The following is a 24,000-nucleotide window of genomic DNA, read 5'->3' as shown; positions in this document are numbered from 1 at the left end:
GGAGAGGGAGGGGTCTCAGTAAAATACAAGAATAACAGAATGACTTGGAGAGGGAGGGAGGGGTCTCAGTAAAAGACAAGAATAACAGAATGACTTGGAGAGGGAGGGGTCTCAGTAAAAGACAAGAATAACAGAATGACTTGGAGAGGGAGGGAGGGGTCTCAGTAAAAGACAAGAATAACAGAATGACTTGGAGAGGGAGGGAGGGGTCTCAGTAAAAGACAAGAATAACAGAATGACTTGGAGAGGGAGGGGTCTCCAGTAAAAGACAAGAATAACAGAATGACTTGGAGAGGGAGGGGTCTCAGTAAAAGACAAGAATAACAGAATGACTTGGAGAGGGAGGGAGGGGTCTCAGTAAAATGGAAGAATAACAGAATGACTTGGAGAGGGAGGGGTCTCAGTAAAATGGAAGAATAACAGAATGACTTGGAGAGGGAGGGAGGAGGGGTCTCAGTAAAATGAAAGAATAACAGAATAACAGAATGACTTGGAGAGGGAGGGGTCTCAGTAAAAGACAAGAATAACAGAATGACTTGGAGAGGGAGGGAGGGGTCTCAGTAAAATGGAAGAATAACAGAATGACTTGGAGATGGAGGGAGGGGTCTCAGTAAAAGACAAGAATAACAGAATGACTTGGAGAGGGAGGGGTCTCAGTAAAATGGAAGAATAACAGAATGACTTGGAGAGGGAGGGGTCTCAGTAAAAGACAAGAATAACAGAATGACTTGGAGAGGGAGGGGTCTCAGTAAAAGACAAGAATAACAGAATGACTTGGAGAGGGAGGGGTCTCAGTAAAATGGAAGAATAACAGAATGACTTGGAGATGGAGGGAGGGGTCTCAGTAAAATGGAAGCATAACAGAATGACTTGGAGAGGGAGGGAGGGGTCTCAGTAAAAGACAAGAATAACAGAATGACTTGGAGAGGGAGGGGTCTCAGTAAAAGACAAGAATAACATAATGACTTGGAGAGGGAGGGAGGGGTCTCAGTAAAATGGAAGAATAACAGAATGACTTGGAGATGGAGGGAGGGGTCTCAGTAAAAGACAAGAATAACAGAATGACTTGGAGAGGGAGGGGTCTCAGTAAAAGACAAGAATAACAGAATGACTTGGAGAGGGAGGGAGGGGTCTCAGTAAAATGGAAGAATAACAGAATGACTTGGAGATGGAGGGAGGGGTCTCAGTAAAAGACAAGAATAACAGAATGACTTGGAGAGGGAGGGGTCTCAGTAAAATACAAGAATAACAGAATGACTTGGAGAGGGAGGGAGGGGTCTCAGTAAAAGACAAGAATAACAGAATGACTTGGAGAGGGAGGGGTCTCAGTAAAAGACAAGAATAACAGAATGACTTGGAGAGGGAGGGAGGGGTCTCAGTAAAAGACAAGAATAACAGAATGACTTGGAGAGGGAGGGAGGGGTCTCAGTAAAAGACAAGAATAACAGAATGACTTGGAGAGGGAGGGGTCTCCAGTAAAAGACAAGAATAACAGAATGACTTGGAGAGGGAGGGGTCTCAGTAAAAGACAAGAATAACAGAATGACTTGGAGAGGGAGGGAGGGGTCTCAGTAAAATGGAAGAATAACAGAATGACTTGGAGAGGGAGGGAGGGGTCTCAGTAAAATACAAGAATAACAGAATGACTTGGAGAGGGAGGGAGGAGGGGTCTCAGTAAAATGGAAGAATAACAGAATGACTTGGAGATGGAGGGAGGGGTCTCAGTAAAAGACAAGAATAACAGAATGACTTGGAGAGGGAGGGGTCTCAGTAAAATGGAAGAATAACAGAATGACTTGGAGAGGGAGGGGTCTCAGTAAAAGACAAGAATAACAGAATAAAAGACAAGAATAACAGAATGACTTGGAGAGGGAGGGGTCTCAGTAAAATGGAAGAATAACAGAATGACTTGGAGATGGAGGGAGGGGAATAACAGAATGACTTGGAGATGGAGGGAGGGGTAAAATGGAAGAATAACAGAATGACTTGGAGAGGGAGGGAGGGGTCTCAGTAAAATGGAAGAATAACAGAATGACTTGGAGAGGGAGGGGTCTCAGTAAAAGACAAGAATAACAGAATGACTTGGAGAGGGAGGGAGGGGTCTCAGTAAAATGGAAGAATAACAGAATGACTTGGAGATGGAGGGAGGGGTCTCAGTAAAAGACAAGAATAACAGAATGACTTGGAGAGGGAGGGGTCTCAGTAAAAGACAAGAATAACAGAATGACTTGGAAAGGGAGGGAGGGGTCTCAGTAAAATGGAAGAATAACAGAATGACTTGGAGATGGAGGGAGGGGTCTCAGTAAAAGACAAGAATAACAGAATGACTTGGAGAGGGAGGGGTCTCAGTAAAAGACAAGAATAACAGAATGACTTGGAGAGGGAGGGAGGGGTCTCAGTAAAATGGAAGAATAACAGAATGACTTGGAGAGGGAGGGAGGGGTCTCAGTAAAAATCAAGAATAACAGAATGACTTGGAGAGGGAGGGGTCTCAGTAAAAGACAAGAATAACAGAATGACTTGGAGAGGGAGGGAGGGGTCTCAGTAAAAGACAAGAATAACAGAATGACTTGGAGAGGGAGGGAGGGGTCTCAGTAAAAGACAAGAATAACAGAATGACTTGGAGAGGGAGGGGTCTCCAGTAAAAGACAAGAATAACAGAATGACTTGGAGAGGGAGGGGTCTCAGTAAAAGACAAGAATAACAGAATGACTTGGAGAGGGAGGGAGGGGTCTCAGTAAAATGGAAGAATAACAGAATGACTTGGAGAGGGAGGGGTCTCAGTAAAATGGAAGAATAACAGAATGACTTGGAGAGGGAGGGAGGAGGGGTCTCAGTAAAATGAAAGAATAACAGAATAACAGAATGACTTGGAGAGGGAGGGGTCTCAGTAAAAGACAAGAATAACAGAATGACTTGGAGAGGGAGGGAGGGGTCTCAGTAAAATGGAAGAATAACAGAATGACTTGGAGATGGAGGGAGGGGTCTCAGTAAAAGACAAGAATAACAGAATGACTTGGAGAGGGAGGGGTCTCAGTAAAATGGAAGAATAACAGAATGACTTGGAGAGGGAGGGGTCTCAGTAAAAGACAAGAATAACAGAATGACTTGGAGAGGGAGGGGTCTCAGTAAAAGACAAGAATAACAGAATGACTTGGAGAGGGAGGGGTCTCAGTAAAATGGAAGAATAACAGAATGACTTGGAGATGGAGGGAGGGGTCTCAGTAAAATGGAAGCATAACAGAATGACTTGGAGAGGGAGGGAGGGGTCTCAGTAAAAGACAAGAATAACAGAATGACTTGGAGAGGGAGGGGTCTCAGTAAAAGACAAGAATAACATAATGACTTGGAGAGGGAGGGAGGGGTCTCAGTAAAATGGAAGAATAACAGAATGACTTGGAGATGGAGGGAGGGGTCTCAGTAAAAGACAAGAATAACAGAATGACTTGGAGAGGGAGGGGTCTCAGTAAAAGACAAGAATAACAGAATGACTTGGAGAGGGAGGGAGGGGTCTCAGTAAAATGGAAGAATAACAGAATGACTTGGAGATGGAGGGAGGGGTCTCAGTAAAAGACAAGAATAACAGAATGACTTGGAGAGGGAGGGGTCTCAGTAAAAGACAAGAATAACAGAATGACTTGGAGAGGGAGGGAGGGGTCTCAGTAAAAGACAAGAATAACAGAATGACTTGGAGAGGGAGGGAGGGGTCTCAGTAAAAGACAAGAATAACAGAATGACTTGGAGAGGGAGGGGTCTCCAGTAAAAGACAAGAATAACAGAATGACTTGGAGAGGGAGGGGTCTCAGTAAAAGACAAGAATAACAGAATGACTTGGAGAGGGAGGGAGGGGTCTCAGTAAAATGGAAGAATAACAGAATGACTTGGAGAGGGAGGGAGGGGTCTCAGTAAAATACAAGAATAACAGAATGACTTGGAGAGGGAGGGAGGAGGGGTCTCAGTAAAATGGAAGAATAACAGAATGACTTGGAGATGGAGGGAGGGGTCTCAGTAAAAGACAAGAATAACAGAATGACTTGGAGAGGGAGGGGTCTCAGTAAAATGGAAGAATAACAGAATGACTTGGAGAGGGAGGGGTCTCAGTAAAAGACAAGAATAACAGAATGACTTGGAAAGGGAGGGAGGGGTCTCAGTAAAATGGAAGAATAACAGAATGACTTGGAGATTGAGGGAGGGGTCTCAGTAAAAGACAAGAATAACAGAATGACTTGGAGAGGGAGGGGTCTCAGTAAAAGACAAGAATAACAGAATGACTTGGAGAGGGAGGGAGGGGTCTCAGTAAAATGGAAGAATAACAGAATGACTTGGAGAGGGAGGGAGGGGTCTCAGTAAAAATCAAGAATAACAGAATGACTTGGAGAGGGAGGGGTCTCAGTAAAAGACAAGAATAACAGAATGACTTGGAGAGGGAGGGAGGGGTCTCAGTAAAAGACAAGAATAACAGAATGACTTGGAGAGGGAGGGAGGGGTCTCAGTAAAAGACAAGAATAACAGAATGACTTGGAGAGGGAGGGGTCTCCAGTAAAAGACAAGAATAACAGAATGACTTGGAGAGGGAGGGGTCTCAGTAAAAGACAAGAATAACAGAATGACTTGGAGAGGGAGGGAGGGGTCTCAGTAAAATGGAAGAATAACAGAATGACTTGGAGAGGGAGGGAGGGGTCTCAGTAAAATACAAGAATAACAGAATGACTTGGAGATGGAGGGAGGGGTCTCAGTAAAAGACAAGAATAACAGAATGACTTGGAGAGGGAGGGAGGGGTCTCAGTAAAATGAAAGAATAACAGAATAACTTGGAGAGGGAGGGGTCTCAGTAAAAGACAAGAATAACAGAATGACTTGGAGAGGGAGGGAGGAGGGGTCTCAGTAAAATGAAAGAATAACAGAATGACTTGGAGAGGGAGGGGTCTCAGTAAAAGACAAGAATAACAGAATGACTTGGAGAGGGAGGGAGGGGTCTCAGTAAAATGGAAGAATAACAGAATGACTTGGAGAGGGAGGGGTCTCAGTAAAAGACAAGAATAACAGAATGACTTGGAGAGGGAGGGAGGAGGGGTCTCAGTAAAAGACAAGAATAACAGAATGACTTGGAGAGGGAGGGGTCTCAGTAAAAGACAAGAATAACAGAATGACTTGGAGAGGGAGGGAGGGGTCTCAGTAAAATGGAAGAATAACAGAATGACTTGAGTCTTTATCTCCTCTTTTTGTTATTTTATGTGTGTGTGTGTGTGTTCTTAAAGAACGTGTTCAGAAAGGTGTGTGTAACTGTGTGTGTTTGTGTTTTTTTTGTCAGTGCGTGCCAGGCCCTCCAGTAATGATCTGTTTTGGCACGGCCCCACAGGGAGTCCAAATGGCCATCCTCTATCCAAGCCCTGCCTATAGGGAAGATGGGATGAAGGGCTGCTGTACCTAACATGTCCACAACGGTCCAACAACCTCCTCAACCTCGTCTCGACTGCCACATCTCTACAACGTATCAGTAACGTTACTGATAAGTTAACATGGCTGTAATGCTCTGTGATATTGCATGTTGGCATGAAGTAGTGTGCCTGCTTGGCACCCAGTCAACCAAGTCAACTTGTTGGTACTTAGTTTCCCCTGGTTACAGAGCAGTTGTTTTGCCTCTGCACGTGACATGGGAACCAGAGAATTCCTGGATTGCAGATCCGGTGGGACGCATTAGTATGTCGTGCAGAGCGACGCTCTATAAAACGGAGGCTTAACGCTCAATGTATCTTCACAGCTCTCCCACTCATCCCACAGACATTTCTTTACAGGCATCTGGCATCGCACTGATCATGATAATCTAAACCATGGGTACTGAAACAACAGATGTGGCTTACAAACAGAGTTTTGACACCAGAGGTCATTAATGAGGGTTCTGTATACCATATCGTTCTAGGGTGTTATTGATTGTGATAGATAAGCTCTTAAAATCAATAAGATGTTAAAGGACAGGATTCTCCGTGATGTTTTTCACTCTACCCTCCTCTGGGCCAAGTGGGGGTCACAAGGCTTTTCTCTGTTAACCAAACACGCAGCTACGTTGTAGCTCTGCTGCTAGCCACGCCCCCTTCCTCCAATCCCACGTGTTAAAGCACCACAGCATGAAGTCAAAAATGATTTCAGTTTCCCACTCGGGCTCCTGGGGAGATGATTGGCTGTCTGACGCAGAGCACAGGCTGCGTACCCAATGGCACCCTATGTCCTTTATAGAGCACTACTTTTGCACTACTTTTTTCACGACCTCATCCCTGATCAAAAGTAGTGCACTACATAGGGAATAGGGTACAATTTGGGACGTAGAAGCAGTCTCAGTGCTTAGGCTGACGTCTTCTTACTAGCACTACTGAGATAATCCTCACAGTATAATCAGAGGACCTTTAGCTCCTACTGATTATTATCCCCTGTGTGTGTGTGTGTGTGTGTGTGTGTGTGTGTGTGTGTGTGTGTGTGTGTGTGTGTGTGTGTGTGTGCATCAGGAGAGGCAGATGGACGGTTGCTGGTTAAAGGAAATAACAGTAGCCCCGATTTTTAAAATGATATATTATATCATAGATGGATGAAAGAAATCTGAGCCGTGGAAAAGGTTCAGCAGCTATTTCAGTATGCATGAAGAGAGAATGAGAGGGTGTAAGCAGGGGTGGAGGAAGGAGAGGGGGCTGACAGAGGAGGGCGCAGAAATGCGACAGATGGTTGTGGAAGTCTCTCGTTAGTTAGTTTGCCTGGTGGTGTGCTTCAGCTGAGGTTGAGACGGGCAGATGGGGATGTAGAGCAAGGCGGGAGAGGAGAGTGGAGGAGAGGAGAGTGGAGGAGAATGGAGGAGAGGAGAATGGAGAGTGGAGGAGAGGAGAATGGAGAGTGGAGGAGAGGGGTGGAGAGTGGAGGAGAGGGGTGGAGAGTGGAGGAGAGGGGTGGAGAGTGGAGGAGAGGGGTGGAGAGTGGAGGAGAGGGGTGGAGAGGGGTGGAGAGTGGAGTGGAGGAGAGTGGAGGAGAATGGAGGAGAGGGGTGGAGAGTGGAGGAGAGGGGTGGAGAGGGGAGGAGAGGGGTGGAGAGTGGAGGAGAAGGGTGGAGAGTGGAGGAGAAGGGTGGAGAGTGGAGAGTGGTGGAGAAGGGGTGGAGGGTGGAGAGTGGAGGAGAGGGGTGGAGAGGGGTGGAGGGTGGAGGAGAGGGGTGGAGAGGGGTGGAGGGTGGAGGAGAGGGGTGGAGAGGGGTGGAGAGTGGAGGAGAGGGGAGGAGAGTGGAGGAGAGGGGTGGAGAGTGGGGGAGAGGGGTGGAGAGGGGAGGAGAGGGGTGGAGAGTGGAGGAGAGGGGTGGAGAGTGGTGGAGAGTGGAGGAGAGTGGAGGAGAGGGGTGGAGAGTTTGTCTTGGAAGCGGTGATGGGAAGCTGGTCTGGACACAGTGCCAGAGATGCCCTGCTTATGCACTTTGAGCAGTGATTTAGTAATCAAGTAAAAAGGCAAAGAGGGGGGAAAGGCAGAGAAAAGAGAGAGAAAGAGAGATGGCCAGCGCAGAGACGGGGGGGGGGGGGGGGGAGAGGGCGGGAGATAGAGAGAGAGAGAGAGAGAGAGATGGCCTGCGCAGAGACGGGGGGGGGGGGGGGGAGGGCGGGAGATAGAGAGAGAGAGAGAGAGAGAGATGGCCTGCGCAGAGACGGGGGGGAGAGAGAGAGGGCGGGAGATAGAGAGAGAGAGAGAGAGATGGCCTGCGCAGAGACGGGGGGGGGGGGGAGAGAGGGCGGGAGATAGAGAGAGAGAGAGATGGCCTGCGCAGAGACGGGGGGGAGAGAGAGAGAGGGCGGGAGATAGAGAGAGAGAGAGAGAGAGAGAGAGAGAGGGAGGAAGATAGATGGATAGAGCGGGAGAGAGAGAGAGAGATGGAGAGAGACAATGAGAGGGAGATTGGGAGGACACATAGGGAGGAGGAAGGGAGAGATATATTGAGGGACGGGGACGGGGGGGGGTGTTACTCCGAGCCCAGATTTAGCCTTCCCATCACAGCTGAGTGAGTCTGGGTGTCTCCTCTATTTTGGGCGTGTATCCAGGGCCAAGCAGCAAGTATGTGACCGTGTGTTAGGGCTAGCAGCTAAAGGTTAGCCTTCAGAATGAGGGTGGCCACGTGTGATAGCACAAGTGGCTAAAAGTTAGCCTCCACACTGAGGGTGACTGTGTGTGTTAACAGTTAGCCTCCACACTGAGGGTGACTGTGTGTGTTAGCGCTAGCAGCTAATAGTTAGCCTCCACACTGAGGTTACTGTGTGTGTTAGCGTTAGCGGTTAACAGCTAGCTCATTACTAAGGGTGACACCCCACCGCTGGCCCTCACAGAGACACACAGAGAGGCATGCTGGGATGTTGGAGGACTGCTAGGTGGAGTTTACACCCGCCAGGGAGGGCTGTGGATGGCATGAGTGGATGATCAGAAGAGGATAAGGGAAGAGGTTTGAAGGATGGTGTGAGAAGACGTTAGAAGCCATGCTGGAGACGTATGGAAACACAATGCAACAGTTTGAGGTGGGTGAAGAGACTGACGGATACAAGCTGGGGGGAGTGAGGGACGGCCTAGAGTGGAAATGTGATGGAAATACCTAGTTAGTTAGTTAGGTAGGAAGGTAACCTCCTAAACACAGTCTATAATCAAATTAATAAACATAAATGATCCCCTGAGGGAAAATGTAATTCCACACCCTAATGACAGCATGTTTAACATTGCATTTACCAGGTTATCAACACTCAAACGGGGCCAAAACAAAAGCAAAATGGTGCCTGGAAATACGGATGGTTACGAAGTAGTCAGAGAAGGAATGTCCCTCTCCCTCTGACAGTGTTCCAGCCTGGAGACCCTCTAGTCTGACAGTGTTCCAGCAGCTAGCCCCTCTAGTCTGATAGTGTTCCAGCAGCTAGCCCCTCTAGTCTGGTAGTGTTCCAGCAGCTAGCCCCTCTAGTCTGGTAGTGTTCCAGCAGCTAGCCCCTCTAGTCTGACAGTGTTCCAGCCTGGAGACCCTCTAGTCTGACAGTGTTCCAGTAGCTAGCCCCTCTAGTCTGACAGTGTTCCAGAAGCTAGCCCCTCTAGTCTGGTAGTGTTCCAGCAGCTAGCCCCTCTAGTCTGGTAGTGTTCCAGCGCTAGCCCCTCTAGTCTGACAGTGTTCCAGCCTAGAGACCCTCTAGTCTGACAGTGTTTCAGCAGCTAGCCCCTCTAGTCTGACAGTGTTCCAGCAGCTAGCCCCTCTAGTCTGGTAGTGTTCCAGCAGCTAGCCCCTCTAGTCTGGTAGTGTTCCAGCAGCTAGCCCCTCTAGTCTGGTAGTGTTCCAGCAGCTAGCCCCTCTAGTCTGACAGTGTTCCAGCCTGGAGACCCTCTAGTCTGACAGTGTTCCAGCAGCTAGCCCCTCTAGTCTGGTAGTGTTCCAGCAGCTAGCCCCTCTAGTCTGGTAGTGTTCCAGCAGCTAGCCCCTCTAGTCTGACAGTGTTCCAGCCTGGAGACCCTCTAGTCTGACAGTGTTCCAGCAGCTAGCCCCTCTAGTCTGACAGTGTTCCAGCAGCTAGCCCCTCTAGTCTGGTAGTGTTCCAGCAGCTAGCCCCTCTAGTCTGACAGTGTTCCAGCAGCTAGCCCCTCTAGTCTGACAGTGTTCCAGCAGCTAGCCTCTCTAGTCTGACAGTGTTCCAGCAGCTAGCCCCTCTAGTCTGGTAGTGTTCCAGCAGCTAGCCCCTCTAGTCTGGTAGTGTTCCAGCAGATAGCCCCTCTAGTCTGACAGTGTTCCAGCCTGGAGACCCTCTAGTCTGACAGTGTTCCAGCAGCTAGCCCCTCTAGTCTGGTAGTGTTCCAGCAGCTAGCCCCTCTAGTCTGGTAGTGTTCCAGCAGCTAGCCCCTCTAGTCTGACAGTGTTCCAGCCTGGAGACCCTCTAGTCTGACAGTGTTCCAGCAGCTAGCCCCTCTAGTCTGACAGTGTTCCAGCAGCTAGCCCCTCTAGTCTGGTAGTGTTCCAGCAGCTAGCCCCTCTAGTCTGACAGTGTTCCAGCAGCTAGCCCCTCTAGTCTGGTAGTGTTCCAGCAGCTAGCCCCTCTAGTCTGATAGTGTTCCAGCAGCTAGCCCCTCTAGTCTGACAGTGTTCCAGTAGGGGGCCCCTCTAGTCTGATAGTGTTCCAGCAGCTAGCCCCTCTAGTCTGACAGTGTTCCAGTAGGGGGCCCCTCTAGTCTGACAGTGTTCCAGCAGCTAGCCCCTCTAGTCTGGTAGTGTTCCAGCAGCTAGCCCCTCTAGTCTGACAGTGTTCCAGCAGCTAGCCCCTCTAGTTTGACAGTGTTCCAGCAGCTAGCCCCTCTAGTCTGACAGTGTTCCAGCAGCTAGCCCCTCTAGTTTGACAGTGTTCCAGCAGCTAGCCCCTCTAGTCTGGTAGTGTTCCAGCAGCTAGCCCCTCTAGTCTGGTAGTTCCAGTATTGTTTTTACAGACTGTATTATACTGTAATATTTACTGTAGTGTTTTGCTGACATTAATGTATTATTTACTATAGTGTTTTGTTTTATTGTCTTTGACATAGGAGTGGGGGCTTTCGCCTTGAGGCAACCTACTGGACAAATACTTAAAGATCACATTTTCCACAACCTTTAGGTAGATAGGACTGTGGTCTGAACAGAGAGTTCAGAGCTTCTGCTCTTTTCTATAACCTGTAGGGAACACAATATATGGTCTGTATTTGGCATGTAGGGTGGCACAAATTGGGATTTTGGGGAGGGGATTGGGCAGGTTATATGCAAATTAAATACACTCGTATTTGCATATATACTGTAGACATTACTCAAATATTTACTACAGTGTTTCTTTTCAGATAAAACTGTAGTATTTATTATAGTATTCTGCAGTATACTACAACATTCTATAGTAAGTACTATACACGATCAAGTGACACTACATCGTTTAGTATAATATTCTACACTATACTACAGAATTCTATAGTAAGTACTGTAGTATTGTTTAATTTGGGATTGAAGGAGTTTACTGCCTGGTAATGGCTCCGGAAGCTCTGGGTGCGATTAATCATGCCTTGCCCATACAGCATTAATCAAATGCCGCATCCAAGATGTTTCTGTTAAACGCCTCCTTCATGATGTGAATATGTGGTTCATTTTCTGACACAACGATACGCTCAATACGCTCCCATGTTAGTGAACAGCTAGCGAACAGAGGAATCTGTGTCTATCTTCATTGGGGAGGAGGATTTTGCCCGAGGGAGGACGGGAGGTTTGCAATTGAAATTAGGAAGATTAAATTCATTTACGACATGCATCATTGGGGAGGCTGACTGAGCAGTGAGCACCCTGAGCAAATGTGTGATACAACGACCACACAGTCCAGCGTCTTTTTCAAGGGTAACCGAGATGGTCACAACACCTCCAGCACCATATACGGTGATATGGTGTTGAATTGAAGTGGTGGTACTGTGTATATGATACAGACTGACACACAGGGAAGTGCTGATTGAGCGGGGAGTAGCTAGGGCTTTTAACAATCCCATTTATTTTTCAAGTGAGGATTTTTACAGCTTTTTTTAATTGGATTCTCCGCTAATTAATGGTAATTATATTCTAATGATGTGCGTGTCAGAGTAGTACATGTTTCTGAGACAAAGTGATCATTTCAATGTCATTGAAGTTAATTCCACATGTCACCGCCATGAAACAGTGAATATGGAGCGATCAGGCGTGGCTGATCGGCTTGCTGCTTGACTAATACACTAATTCGACAAAGTCCAGTTTCAAAGGACGCATACCAAATGGCACCCTATGGGCCCTGGCCAAAAGTACTGCACCATATAGTAAATAAGGATTTTACCCTGTTCTTAGTTTTAGCATAAACCAGCCATTCTAGAGAGTTAGAGTTGGAGAAGAAGTACGAACATTGGTATTAATGATCAATTGAGAACGGCTTGGAGAGGGAAAGCAAACCCACAGCCACAGTTGTCCATTACCACTGAGTGGAAATCTATGAGTGTTAATGTGTAGGATAAAGCTAATGCAACGTTGATGTTAACATTAGTCGGCTGTTCAGAGCTTAAATGCTTAAGAGCTCCGTGAGGGCCCAATCATTCACTCTGTCGCAGATAGAGAGAGAGAGAAAGAGAGCGAGAGAAGAGAGTGATGAAGAGAGCGCGAGAAAGAGAGCAAGAGAAGAGAGTGATGAAGAGAGATAGAGAAGTGTGTGTGTGAGTTTGTGCAGGTGTTCTGTAGAAGTGAAGTCACTCACCCCTCTCCCCAGACACAGAGAGGTGAGGACAGAGCCAAGGCCTTTGTCTTAATGAGGCCAGAGATGGCCCACGAGAGTCAAACACACACACACACACTTCTCCCCTCTCCCCTCACCTTCGGAGCAGCAGCTTGGGGTGGTTCTTGCTCTCCAGGTTGCGGTCGATGAGGTCAGAGAGCAGGTGCTTGAGGACATCGGTGGCGTACTCCAGTTTACTCTGCAGCATTGTCATGATGAGCGAGGCCACATTGCCGCGGTCGCGCATGGAGAAGCCGCGCTGCGACTCGAGCGTGCGGATGAATGAGAGCAGGAAGACCTTGTTGTTGATGAGCTGGCCAAACAGCTTCAGGCCCTTCTCCACCTGCTCCTGTCTGTAGCCCGGCACCTGGGAGACAGGGAGGAGAAGAAGAGAGGAAAGGGAGGAGAGACGGATACGCTTAGATGACAATTTATTTATTTAACTAGGCAAGTCAGTTAAGAACAAATTCTTATTTTCAATGACAGCCTAGGAACAGTGGGTTAACTGCCTTGTTCAGGGGCAGAATGACAGATTTTTACCTTGTCAGCTCGGGGAGTCCAACGCTCTAACCACTAACATGCCGCCCCGTCAGAGGTCACACTTGTCTCAGATACAGAGACTGTTTGGGGTCAAGGTTTGGGGTCAGTCATGCATGCATACATTTTACACATGGGTGGCCCGGGGAATGGAATCCACTACCCTGGCATTACAAACACCACGCTCTACCAACTGAGATACAAAGGACCACATGGTCATGCCAAACGCCTGGCCCAAGTCATGGGTGTAACATAACATCACAACATCCCTCGTCATTAGAGTAACATGAACCCAACACTAGTGGAATCAGACATCACTACATCCCTAGTCATTAGAGTAACATGGACCCAACACTAGAGGAATCAGACATCACTACATCCCTCGTCATTAGAATAACATGGACCCAACACTAGAGGAATCAGACATCACTACATCCCTCGTCATTAGAGTAACATGGACCCAACACTAGAGGAATCAGACATCACTACATCCCTCGTCATTAGAGTAAAATGGACCCAACACTAGAGGAATCAGACATCACTACATCCCTCGTCATTAGAGTAACATGGACCCAACACTAGAGGAATCAGACATCACTACATCCCTAGTCATTAGAGTAACATGGACCCAACACTAGAGGAATCAGACATCACTACATCCCTAGTCATTAGAGTAACATGGACCCAACACTAGAGGAATCAGACATCACTACATCCCTAGTCATTAGAGTAACATGGACCCAACACTAGAGGAATCAGACATCACTACATCCCTAGTCATTAGAGTAACATGGACCCAACACTAGAGGAATCAGACATCACTACATCCCTCGTCATTAGAGTAACATGGACCCAACACTAGAGGAATCAGACATCACTACATCCCTCGTCATTAGAGTAACATGGACCCAACACTAGAGGAATCAGACATCCAGGGATAGACTATAGACTCTGACTGACTGTGGGGAATAACTCATTCCATGGCCTTGGCATCTCCCATTCCAGCCAAATCCATTATCACTCCACTGGCTCAATTCAAATCAAATCAAATTTTACTTGTCACATACACATGGTTAGCAGATGTTAATGCGAGTGTAGCGAAATGCTTGTGCTTCTAGTTCCGACAATGCAGTAATAACCAACCTAGCTGTTAAGACCTGGTTCTCTCAAATGACAGTCTGTTTAACCCTGGTTCTCTCAAATGACAGTCTGTTAAGACCTGGTTCTCTCAAATGACTGTCTGTTAAGACCTGGTTCTCTCAAATGACAGTCTGTTAAGACCTGGTTCTCTCAAATGACAGTCTGTTAAGACCTGGTTCTCTCAAATGACTGTCTGTTAAGACCTGGTTCTCTCAAATGACTGTCTGTTAAGACCTGGTTCTCTCAAATGACAGTCTGTTAAGACCTGGTTCTCTCAAATGACAGTCTGTTAAGACCTGGTTCTCTCAAATGGCAGTCTGTTAAGACCTGGTTCTCTAAAATGGCAGTCTGTTAAGACCTGGTTCTCTCAAATGGCAGTCTGTTAAGACCTGGTTCTCTCAAATGACAGTCTGTTAAGACCTGGTTCTCTCAAATGACTGTCTGTTAAGACCTGGTTCTCTCAAATGACTGTCTGTTAAGACCTGGTTCTCTCAAATGACTGTCTGTTAAGACCTGGTTCTCTCAAATGACAGTCTGTTAAGACCTGGTTCTCTCAAATGGCAGTCTGTTAAGACCTGGTTCTCTCAAATGGCAGTCTGTTAAGACCTGGTTCTCTCAAATGACAGTCTGTTAAGACCTGGTTCTCTCAAATGACTGCCGAGCACCTTTTGAAGGTGGAGTCATTTGAACCAAGTCTGTTGAGAGCCCTGCTTATTTCTTTGACTCCACAATATGAACGTTGTTCCCAGGCAAAGCTGACGCAAGATGAAAGCAGCGTGTGTGGTGTATTCCCCTCCACGGGCGGAAATTGTCCCCGCGCCGTTTACGCTAGTCTAGTCAGTCGGCGTGCGATTTCCCGTTTTCATAAATTGCACCTACAGAGATGACATTTTTTGATCTGTCAGGATCGATTGGAGAGAGCAACGGTCTCTCTATGCGACGCGTCTGTCAGGGAGCACAAGTTTCCTCGCTGTCGCTTTCCATGAGGACACAGTAATCTGCAGTTCACACTGTGCAAGAGTTATTGTTAAACCCTAGTCTATTTCATAACGTCTGACATTACTGGCTTAGTTAAATAAAGGTTCAATAAAACATGTATAAAAAGGAGCAGAAAGAGAGAGAGAGAGAGAGAGAGAGACAGAGAGAGAGAGAGAGAGAGAGAGAGAGAGAGAGAGAGAGAGAGAGAGAGAGAGAGAGAGAGAGAGAGAGAGAGAGAGAGAGAGAGAGAGAGAGAGAGAGAGAGAGAGAGAGAGAGAGAAAGAGGGAGAGACAGAGAGGGAAAGAGGGAGAGAGGGAAACAGTGGAGATTTGTTGAGATGTACCATGAGACAGTCCTATTCAACATCCCACTGTAGCCCCATAATTAAACAGCCCTATTCAACATCCCACTGTAGCCCCATAATAAAAACAACAGCCTTATTCAACATCCCACTGTAGCCCCATAATCAAACAGCCCCATTCAACATCCCACTGTAGCCCCATAATTAAACAGCCCTATTCAACATCCCACTGTAGCCCCATAATAAAAACAACAGCCTTATTCAACATCCCACTGTAGCCCCATAATTAAACAGCCCCATTCAACATCCCACTGTAGCCCCATAATAAAAACAACAGCCTTATTCAACATCCCACTGTATCCCCATAAATAAACAACAGCCTTATTCAACATCCCACTGTAGCCCCATAATTAAACAACAGCCTTATTCAACATCCCACTGTATCCCCATAAATAAACAACAGCCTTATTCAACATCCCACTGTAGCCCCATAAATAAACAACAGCCCCATTCAACATCCCACTGTAGCCCCATAATAAAAACAACAGCCTTATTCAACATCCCACTGTATCCCCATAAATAAACAACAGCCCTATTCAACATCCCACTGTAGCCCCATAATTAAACAACAGCCTTATTCAACATCCCACAGTAGCCCCATAATTAAACAACAGCCTTATTTAACATCCCACTGTAGCCCCATAATTAAACAGCCCTATTCAACATCCCACAGTAGCCCCATAATTAAACAACAGCCTTATTCAACATCCCACAGTAGCCCCATAATCAAACAGCCCCATTCAACATCCCACTGTAGCCCCATAATTAAACAACAGCCTTATTCAACATCCCACAGTAGCCCCATAATCAAACAGCCCCATTCAACATCCCACTGTAGCCCCATAATTAAACAGCCCTATTCAACATCCCACTGTAGCCCCATAATCAAACAGCCCTATTCAACATCCCACTGTAGCCCCATAATTAAACAGCCCTATTCAACATCCCACTGTAGCCCCATAATTAAACAGCCCTATTCAACATCCCACTGTAGCCCCATAATAAAAACAACAGCCTTATTCAACATCCCACTGTAGCCCCATAATTAAACAGCCCTATTCAACATCCCACTGTAGCCCCATAATAAAAACAACAGCCTTATTCAACATCCCACTGTAGCCCCATAATTAAACAGCCCTATTCAACATCCCACTGTAGCCCCATAATAAAAACAACAGCCTTATTCAACATCCCACTGTAGCCCCATAATCAAACAGCCCCATTCAACATCCCACTGTAGCCCCATAATCAAACAGCCCCATTCAACATCCCACTGTAGCCCCATAATTAAACAGCCCTATTCAACATCCCACTGTAGCCCCATAATCAAACAGCCCTATTCAACATCCCACTGTAGCCCCATAATTAAACAGCCCTATTCAACATCCCACTGTAGCCCCATAATTAAACAGCCCTATTCAACATCCCACTGTAGCCCCATAATAAAAACAACAGCCTTATTCAACATCCCACTGTAGCCCCATAATTAAACAGCCCTATTCAACATCCCACTGTAGCCCCATAATAAAAACAACAGCCTTATTCAACATCCCACTGTAGCCCCATAATTAAACAGCCCTATTCAACATCCCACTGTAGCCCCATAATAAAAACAACAGCCTTATTCAACATCCCACTGTAGCCCCATAATTAAACAACAGCCTTATTCAACATCCCACTGTAGCCCCATAATTAAACAGCCCTATTCAACATCCCACTGTAGCCCCATAATTAAACAGCCCTATTCAACATCCCACTGTAGCCCCATAATAAAAACAACAGCCTTATTCAACATCCCACTGTAGCCCCATAATCAAACAGCCCCATTCAACATCCCACTGTAGCCCCATAATTAAACAGCCCTATTCAACATCCCACTGTAGCCCCATAATCAAACAGCCCTATTCAACATCCCACTGTAGCCCCATAATTAAACAGCCCTATTCAACATCCCACTGTAGCCCCATAATCAAACAGCCCCATTCAACATCCCACTGTAGCCCCATAATTAAACAGCCCTATTCAACATCCCACTGTAGCCCCATAATCAAACAGCCCCATTCAACATCCCACTGTAGCCCCATAATTAAACAGCCCTATTCAACATCCCACTGTAGCCCCATAATCAAACAGCCCCATTCAACATCTCACTGTAGCCCCATAATTAAACAGCCTTATTCAACATCCCACTGTAGCCCCATAATAAAAACAACGGTCCCATTCAACATCCCACCTACTGATTACTATCACAAAATCAGGAGAAAAGGTAGGCATCCATTTTCCATATTCTCTGGGGAAAAATACAATGTATATCTTCTTGAGATTTAACAGGTAGGCCTAGAGTCGTCGCTAATATTAGTCCATTTGAGTCATTTATAAAGAGAGAGAGAGATTCAGCCCAATCAAATTAACTCTACAAACTATGAATATGCACTGTTGGAGATTGCCCATCCACACTTTATTTGCTCCAAGCCCAATAAGGGCTATTTCCTGTATCATCTCCCACATCAATAACAATTAACCAGCTATCACCAGCCAGAGATGAGCCCACTGCTACTTTCATTAGGTTTCATTTCACATTAAACTCCCTCATATAACGGGACATTTATACCAATTAAAACGTCATTAATATTTCTTATAACGGGGAATTCTCATCAGGCACCCGCATGGTCGACTCTGAGCCTGTGAAATCGGTGCCTCGCAGCTAGAAGTTGTTCAATTATCACTGTCCATCACTGTTATTAGGGAATAAATAACTAGCTTGTCAGTTCAGAGTTGATGTGCTTTTCTCTCCGCTATACTTTTAATTTGTCCTCGACTCTGAGAAACAGTCTTGTCACATGTTGTTACCATTACTAACAAGAGATTTGACTGGACTACTGCATCAAGCACTAATGAGAGACAGTGTTATTTGTTTACCGAGCGTGAGCACAAACAACGACAGCTTTAATTCTGCCCGTAACCCCACTGTTCCTTTCATTTGCTTTTATACTGTTGAATTAGAATGCATTGATGGAAACCACTTTGAGATATGCGTGTTGTTCTACGTCAGGGATTTAACGAGGAACAATGTTTAGGACCTGAACTGAAGTGAAATTCAGTCAGGCAGATGATAGGGCAGCCGTTGTGATATTTGGTCAGGCAGTTGACAGGGCAGCTCTTACCTCCAGGTCCCTGAGAACAGGGTGCTCCTCTATGCCAGGGAAGAGGACCCTCATGGTGTAGGCCCTGTAGTCCAGGAAGGGGATGCCCACTCCGTCCAGGTCACTGGTCAACTCATGGATGTCTGTCTGCAGCTCGGCAAAGGCTGAGGGGATAAACGGACAAACAGTCTCCTTAAAGGTAGAGTCAGCGACATGACGTATAGTTGAAGTCGGAAGTTTAAATACACTTTAGCCAAATACATTTAAACTCAGTTTTTCACAATTCCTGACATTTAATCGTAGTAAAAATCCCCTGTCTTAGGTCAGTTAGGATCACCACTTTATTTTAAGAATGTGAAATGTCATAATAATGGGGTCAAAAGTTTACATACACTCAATTAGTATTTGGTAGCATTGTCTTCAAATTGTTTAACTTGGGTCAAACGTTTTGGGTAGCCTTCCACAAGCTTCCCACAATAAGTTGGGTGAATTTTGGCCCATTCCTCCTGACAGAGCTGGTGTAACTGAGTCAGGTTTGTTGGCCTCCTTGCTCGCACAGGCTTTTTCAGTTCTGCCCACACATTTTCTATAGGATTGAGGTCAGGGCTTTGTGATGGCCACTCCAATACCTTGACTTTGTTGTCCTTAAGCCATTTTCCACAACTTTGGAAGTATGCTTGGGATCATTGTCCATATATCCACATAATTTTCATACCTTATGATGTCATCTATTTTGTGAAGTGCACCAGCCCCTCCTTCAGCAAAGCACCCCCACAACATGATGCTGCCACCCCCGTGCTTCACGGTTGGGATGGTGTTCTTCGGCTTGCAAGCGTCCCCCTTTTTCCTCCAAACATAACAATGGTCATTATGGCCGTTATGGCCATTTTTGTTTCATCAGACCATAGGAAATTTCCCCAAAAAGTTTGATCTTTGTCCCCATGTGCAGTTGCAAACCATAGTCTGGCTTTTTTATGGCAGTTTTGGAGCAGTGGCTTCTTCCTTGCTGAGTGGTCTTTTAGGTTATGTTGATATAGGACTCGTTTTACTGTGGATATAGATACTTTTGTACCAGTTTCCTCCAGCATCTTCACAAGGTGCTTTGCTGTTGTTCTGGGATTGATTTGCACTTTTCGCACCAAACTATGTTTATCTCTAGGAGACAGAACGTGTCTACTTCCTGAGCGGTATGACGGCTGCGTGGTCCCATGGTGTTTATACTTGCGTACTATTGTTTGTACAGATGAACGTGGTACCTTCAGGCATTTGGAAATGACTCCCAAGGATGAACCAGACTTGTGGAGGTCTAAATTTTTTTCCTGAGGTCTTGGCTGATTTCTTTTGATTTTCCCATGATGTCAAGCAAAGAGGCACTGAGTTTGAAGGTAGGCCTTGAAATATATCCACAGGTACACCTCCAATTGACTCAAATTATGTCAATTAGCTTATCAGAAGCTTCTAAAGCCATGACATCATTTTCTGGTATTTTCCGAGCTGTTTAAAGGCACAGCCAAGTTAGTGTATGTAAACTTCTGACCCACTGGAATTGTGATACAGTGAATTATAAGTGAATGAATCTGTCTGTAAACAATTGTTGGAAAAATTACTTGTGTCATGCACAACGTAGATGTCCTAACCACCTTGCCAAAACTGTAGTTTGTTAACAAGAAATTTGTAGTGTGGTTGAAAAACGAGTTTTAATGACTCCAACCTAAGTGTACTTACACTTCCGACTTCAACTGTAGATACACAGAGTAAAGAGCATATTGGGTCAATTTCCGCAACAACTAAGAGCTTTGGAGCGTGAAGCTAAACTTCTCCACTGTTTCTGTCCCGTGGGTACCACGTTGTAACAGCGGGAGGTGAACCCGTGCACACGTGCAGATACTGTGTGAGAGCGATGTCTTGCATCTTGCCCATCACAAACTGTGGTGCTGCTCATGCAACGACATTTCGCTGACTCTATTGACAGTGTTGGAAAAAGTACTCAATCATCATACTTGAGTAAAAGCAAAGATACCTTAATAAAAAATGACATCATTGACAAATGAAACATGTGTTTATTGAGTACACCAGATCAGAGACAGTAGGGACGACCTGGGATGTTCTCTTGATAAGTGTGTGAATTGGAATTTTACTTTTGGGTGTCATGGAAAATGCATGGAGTAAAAATACTGTGAATCCTTACCCTCTTTACACTCCAGGGCCACACGAGACTCTAGGTTGTCCATCTGCATCTGTAGCCTCTTCAGGGTGAGGTCGCTCTCGCGTGACTTGCGTTTATATGCAATGAGCACTATCACAATGAAGAGGATGAGCAGGGCACCGGCGCCGGCGATGCTGATGATGGCCGTGCTGCTCAGTGGACTGTCTGACGTGATGTGGACTACGCCCGGGGAAAACTCGATGCCGCCCACACGGGCCTGGGAAGGGAGAGACAGGGGAGAGGGGAGAGAGACAGGGGAGAGGGGTTAGAGACAGGGGAGAGGGGTTAGAGACAGGGGAGAGGGGAGAGAGACAGGGGAGAGGGGCGAGGGGGGAGAGAGAGGGGAGAGGGGTTAGAGACAGGGGAGAGGGGTTAGAGACAGGGGAGAGGGGAGAGAGACAGGGGAGAGGGGCGAGAGGGGGGAGAGAGAGGGGAGAGGGGTTAGAGACAGGGGAGAGGGGTTAGAGACAGGGGAGAGGGGAAAGAGACAGGGGAGAGGGGCGAGAGGGGGGAGAGAGAGGGGAGAGGGGTTAGAGACAGGGGAGAGGGGTTAGAGACAGGGGAGAGGGGGGAGAGAGAGGAGAGAGACAGGGGAGAGGGGCGAGAGGGGGAAGAGAGAGGGGAGAGGGGTTAGAGACAGAGGAGAGGGGTTAGAGACAGGGGAGAGGGGGGAGAGAGAGGAGAGAGAGGAGAGAAGGGGAGAGAGACAGGGGAGAGGTGTGAGAGACAGGGGAGAGGGGTTAGAGACAGGGGAGAGGGGTTAGAGACAGGGGAGAGGGGGGAGAGAGAGGAGAGAGAGGAGAGAAGGGGAGAGAGACAGGGGAGAGGGGTGAGAGACAGGGGAGAGGGGTTAGAGACAGGGGAGAGGGGAGAGACAGGGGAGAGGGGGAGAGACAGGGGAGAGGGGTTAGAGACAGGGAAGAGGGGGAGAGACAGTGGAGAGGGGGAGAGACAGTGGAGAGGGGGAAGAGACAGGGGAGAGGAGAAAAGGGGTTATTGTGTGGACACACTGAGACCGTGGTTCTGAAGGTTCTGTCTTTGTGAACCTCCTGGGTGGTGTCATCAGAAACGTTGTATTCTAATGGTTATTGTGAAACAAAACTGCATAAGTGGTTTATGAAATGAGATTGTGAATCAGCGGGAATAAAATGCATCTTGAATGGTCCACTGTTATAAACATGAATAAAACAGAGCAGAGAAAGAGACATATTGCTTTGATGTCTGTTTGTCTGTCTCTCTTTCTGTCTTGATTTTTGTCTGGCTCTATTTTACGGTAATGTGTCTGATAGCCTGTCTCTCTGGCTCTATTTTACAGTAATACGTCTGGTAGCCTGTCTCTGTCTGGCTCTATTTTACGGTAATGCGTCTGGTAGCCTTTCTCTCTGTCTGTCTTGCTCTATTTTACGGTATTGCGTCTGGATGCCTGTCTCTGTCTGGCTCTATTTTACGGTAATGCGTCTGGTAGCCTTTCTCTCTGTCTGTCTTGCTCTATTTTACAGTAATGGGTCTGGTAGCCTGTCTCTCTTCTTCTGCTGCCCATCAATCATTGGTCCAGGTGGCAGAGCAGGAAGCGTCTCAGAACCACAAATGGAACCTTTATTGAGTTTGTGCCTGCCTAATCCCTCTTATTGAAACGGTTATTTGTTGTTTCTCTGTTTGAATGTTGAGAGTGGACAGTATAACCCAACGGTCCGATTAGATTATAGTCTGGGCCTGGCCCGGGACAGCAGGAGGGTGGGTGGGGGGGTTGGAATGGGGACCAGTGTGTGTGTGTTGGTGTGTGTGTGTGTGTGTGTGTGTGTGTGTGTGTGTGTGTGTGTGTGTGTGTGTGTGTGTGTGTGTGTGTGTGTGTGTGTGTGTGTGTGTCACTCACCAAGACTTTGTGTCGCCCTGTCAGGTTGGGCGACTCACACAGCAGCTGGTTGTCTGACACGGTCAACAGACAAGGTTTATCACCAATCAGAACCGTGTAGTTCAGCTTGCCGTTATTACCGTTGGTATTGGTGGGAGGGAGGAAGTTCCGCCCCTGAGAAACAGGTAGGAAATGGCATTGGACTGGGTAAGGTATTGTTTTGTTTAAATGGTATGCATACATTGATATAACTAGACTATGTAGACTATAAACATGTAACAAAACTGTATGCAGAAGTGTGTTATGTATGGAGAGAGAGAGAGAGAGAGAGAGAGAGAGAGCAGAGAGAGAGCAGAGAGAGAGAGAGCGGAGAGAGAGAGCAGAGAGAGAGAGAGAGCGGAGAGAGAGAGAGAGAGAGAGAGAGAGAGCGGAGAGAGAGCAGAGAGAGAGAGAGAGAGCAGAGAGAGAGAGCAGAGAGAGAGAGCAGAGAGAGAGCCGAGAGAGAGCAGAGAGAGAGTGGAGAGAGAGCAGAGAGAGAGCGGAGAGAGAGAGCAGAGAGAGAGAGAGAGAGCCGAGAGAGAGCAGAGAGAGAGCCGAGAGAGAGAGAGAGCGGAGAGAGAGAGAGAGAGAGCAGAGAGAGAGAGAGAGAGAGAGAGCGGAGAGAGAGCAGTGAGAGAGAGAGAGAGCAGAGAGAGAGAGCAGAGAGAGAGCAGAGAGAGATCCGAGAGAGAGCAGAGAGAGAGCGGAGAGAGAGAGAGAGCAGAGAGAGAGAGAGAGAGAGAGCCGAGAGAGAGCAGAGAGAGAGCCGAGAGAGAGAGAGCAGAGCGAGAGCAGAGAGAGAGAGAGACCGTTAGAGAGAGAGAGAGAGAGAGCAGAGAGAGAGAGAGACCGTTAGAGAGAGAGAGAGAGAGCAGAGAGAGAGAGAGCGCGAGAGAGAGAGAGAGAGAGCGAGAGAGAGAGAGAGAGAGAGAGAGCAGAGAGAGAGAGAGAGAGAGAGAGAGAGAGGAACAAGTCCCCCTTCACCTTCAGTATGATGGGGGAGCCAGGCTTGAGCTCCAGCACCCCAGACACATGGAGGGGTTCGAATTCGGGGTTGGGGTAGTAGATGAACGGCGTGTTGTTGAGGGCCAGCACTGCCTGCACGTCATCCAGGATGAAGCCAAACTCATCGGGCCGCGCTGGCACCTCCCTCTGCCTGCCCAGGCTGATGGGCAGCTCTGGGGCCTGGCACAGCATGGACGTGGGGCTGAACACCTGGCATATCTGTTGGGAGAGAGGAGAGGGCACAGGGTGATGAGTATGGACCACTACGCTATTTTATGTCATTATAGTATATTTATTTTATAGTGGGACAGATACAGGGATACATGATACATGATCAGTAATAGTTATGTTAGTATTGATACATGGTCATTAATATAGTTATGTTAGTATTGATACATGGTCAGTAATAGTTATGTTAGTATTGATACATGGTCAGTAATAGTTATGTTAGTATTGATACATGGTC

At 46.9% G+C, this 24,000-nt stretch overlaps 1 protein-coding gene across 1 annotated transcript in view; it reads right to left on the bottom strand.

The window, feature by feature from the left end:
• Positions 1-24,000, bottom strand: part of LOC139392961 (plexin-A4) — a 141,577-nt gene that overhangs the window by 57,499 nt on the left and 60,078 nt on the right. The window contains exons 14-18 of the mRNA XM_071141271.1: positions 23,514-23,753; positions 22,512-22,664; positions 20,621-20,855; positions 18,454-18,596; positions 12,371-12,639 (exon numbers count right to left, since the gene is read on the bottom strand). Of these exons, the coding sequence (XP_070997372.1) occupies positions 12,371-12,639; positions 18,454-18,596; positions 20,621-20,855; positions 22,512-22,664; positions 23,514-23,753 (1,040 nt within the window). The remainder of the gene's footprint in view (positions 1-12,370; positions 12,640-18,453; positions 18,597-20,620; positions 20,856-22,511; positions 22,665-23,513; positions 23,754-24,000) is intronic.

The sequence above is a fragment of the Oncorhynchus clarkii genome, chromosome 33, assembly GCF_045791955.1.
Source record: "Oncorhynchus clarkii lewisi isolate Uvic-CL-2024 chromosome 33, UVic_Ocla_1.0, whole genome shotgun sequence".
NCBI classification, from domain to species: Eukaryota; Metazoa; Chordata; class Actinopteri; order Salmoniformes; family Salmonidae; genus Oncorhynchus; species Oncorhynchus clarkii.
This window is presented reverse-complemented; position numbering and strand designations above follow the sequence as displayed.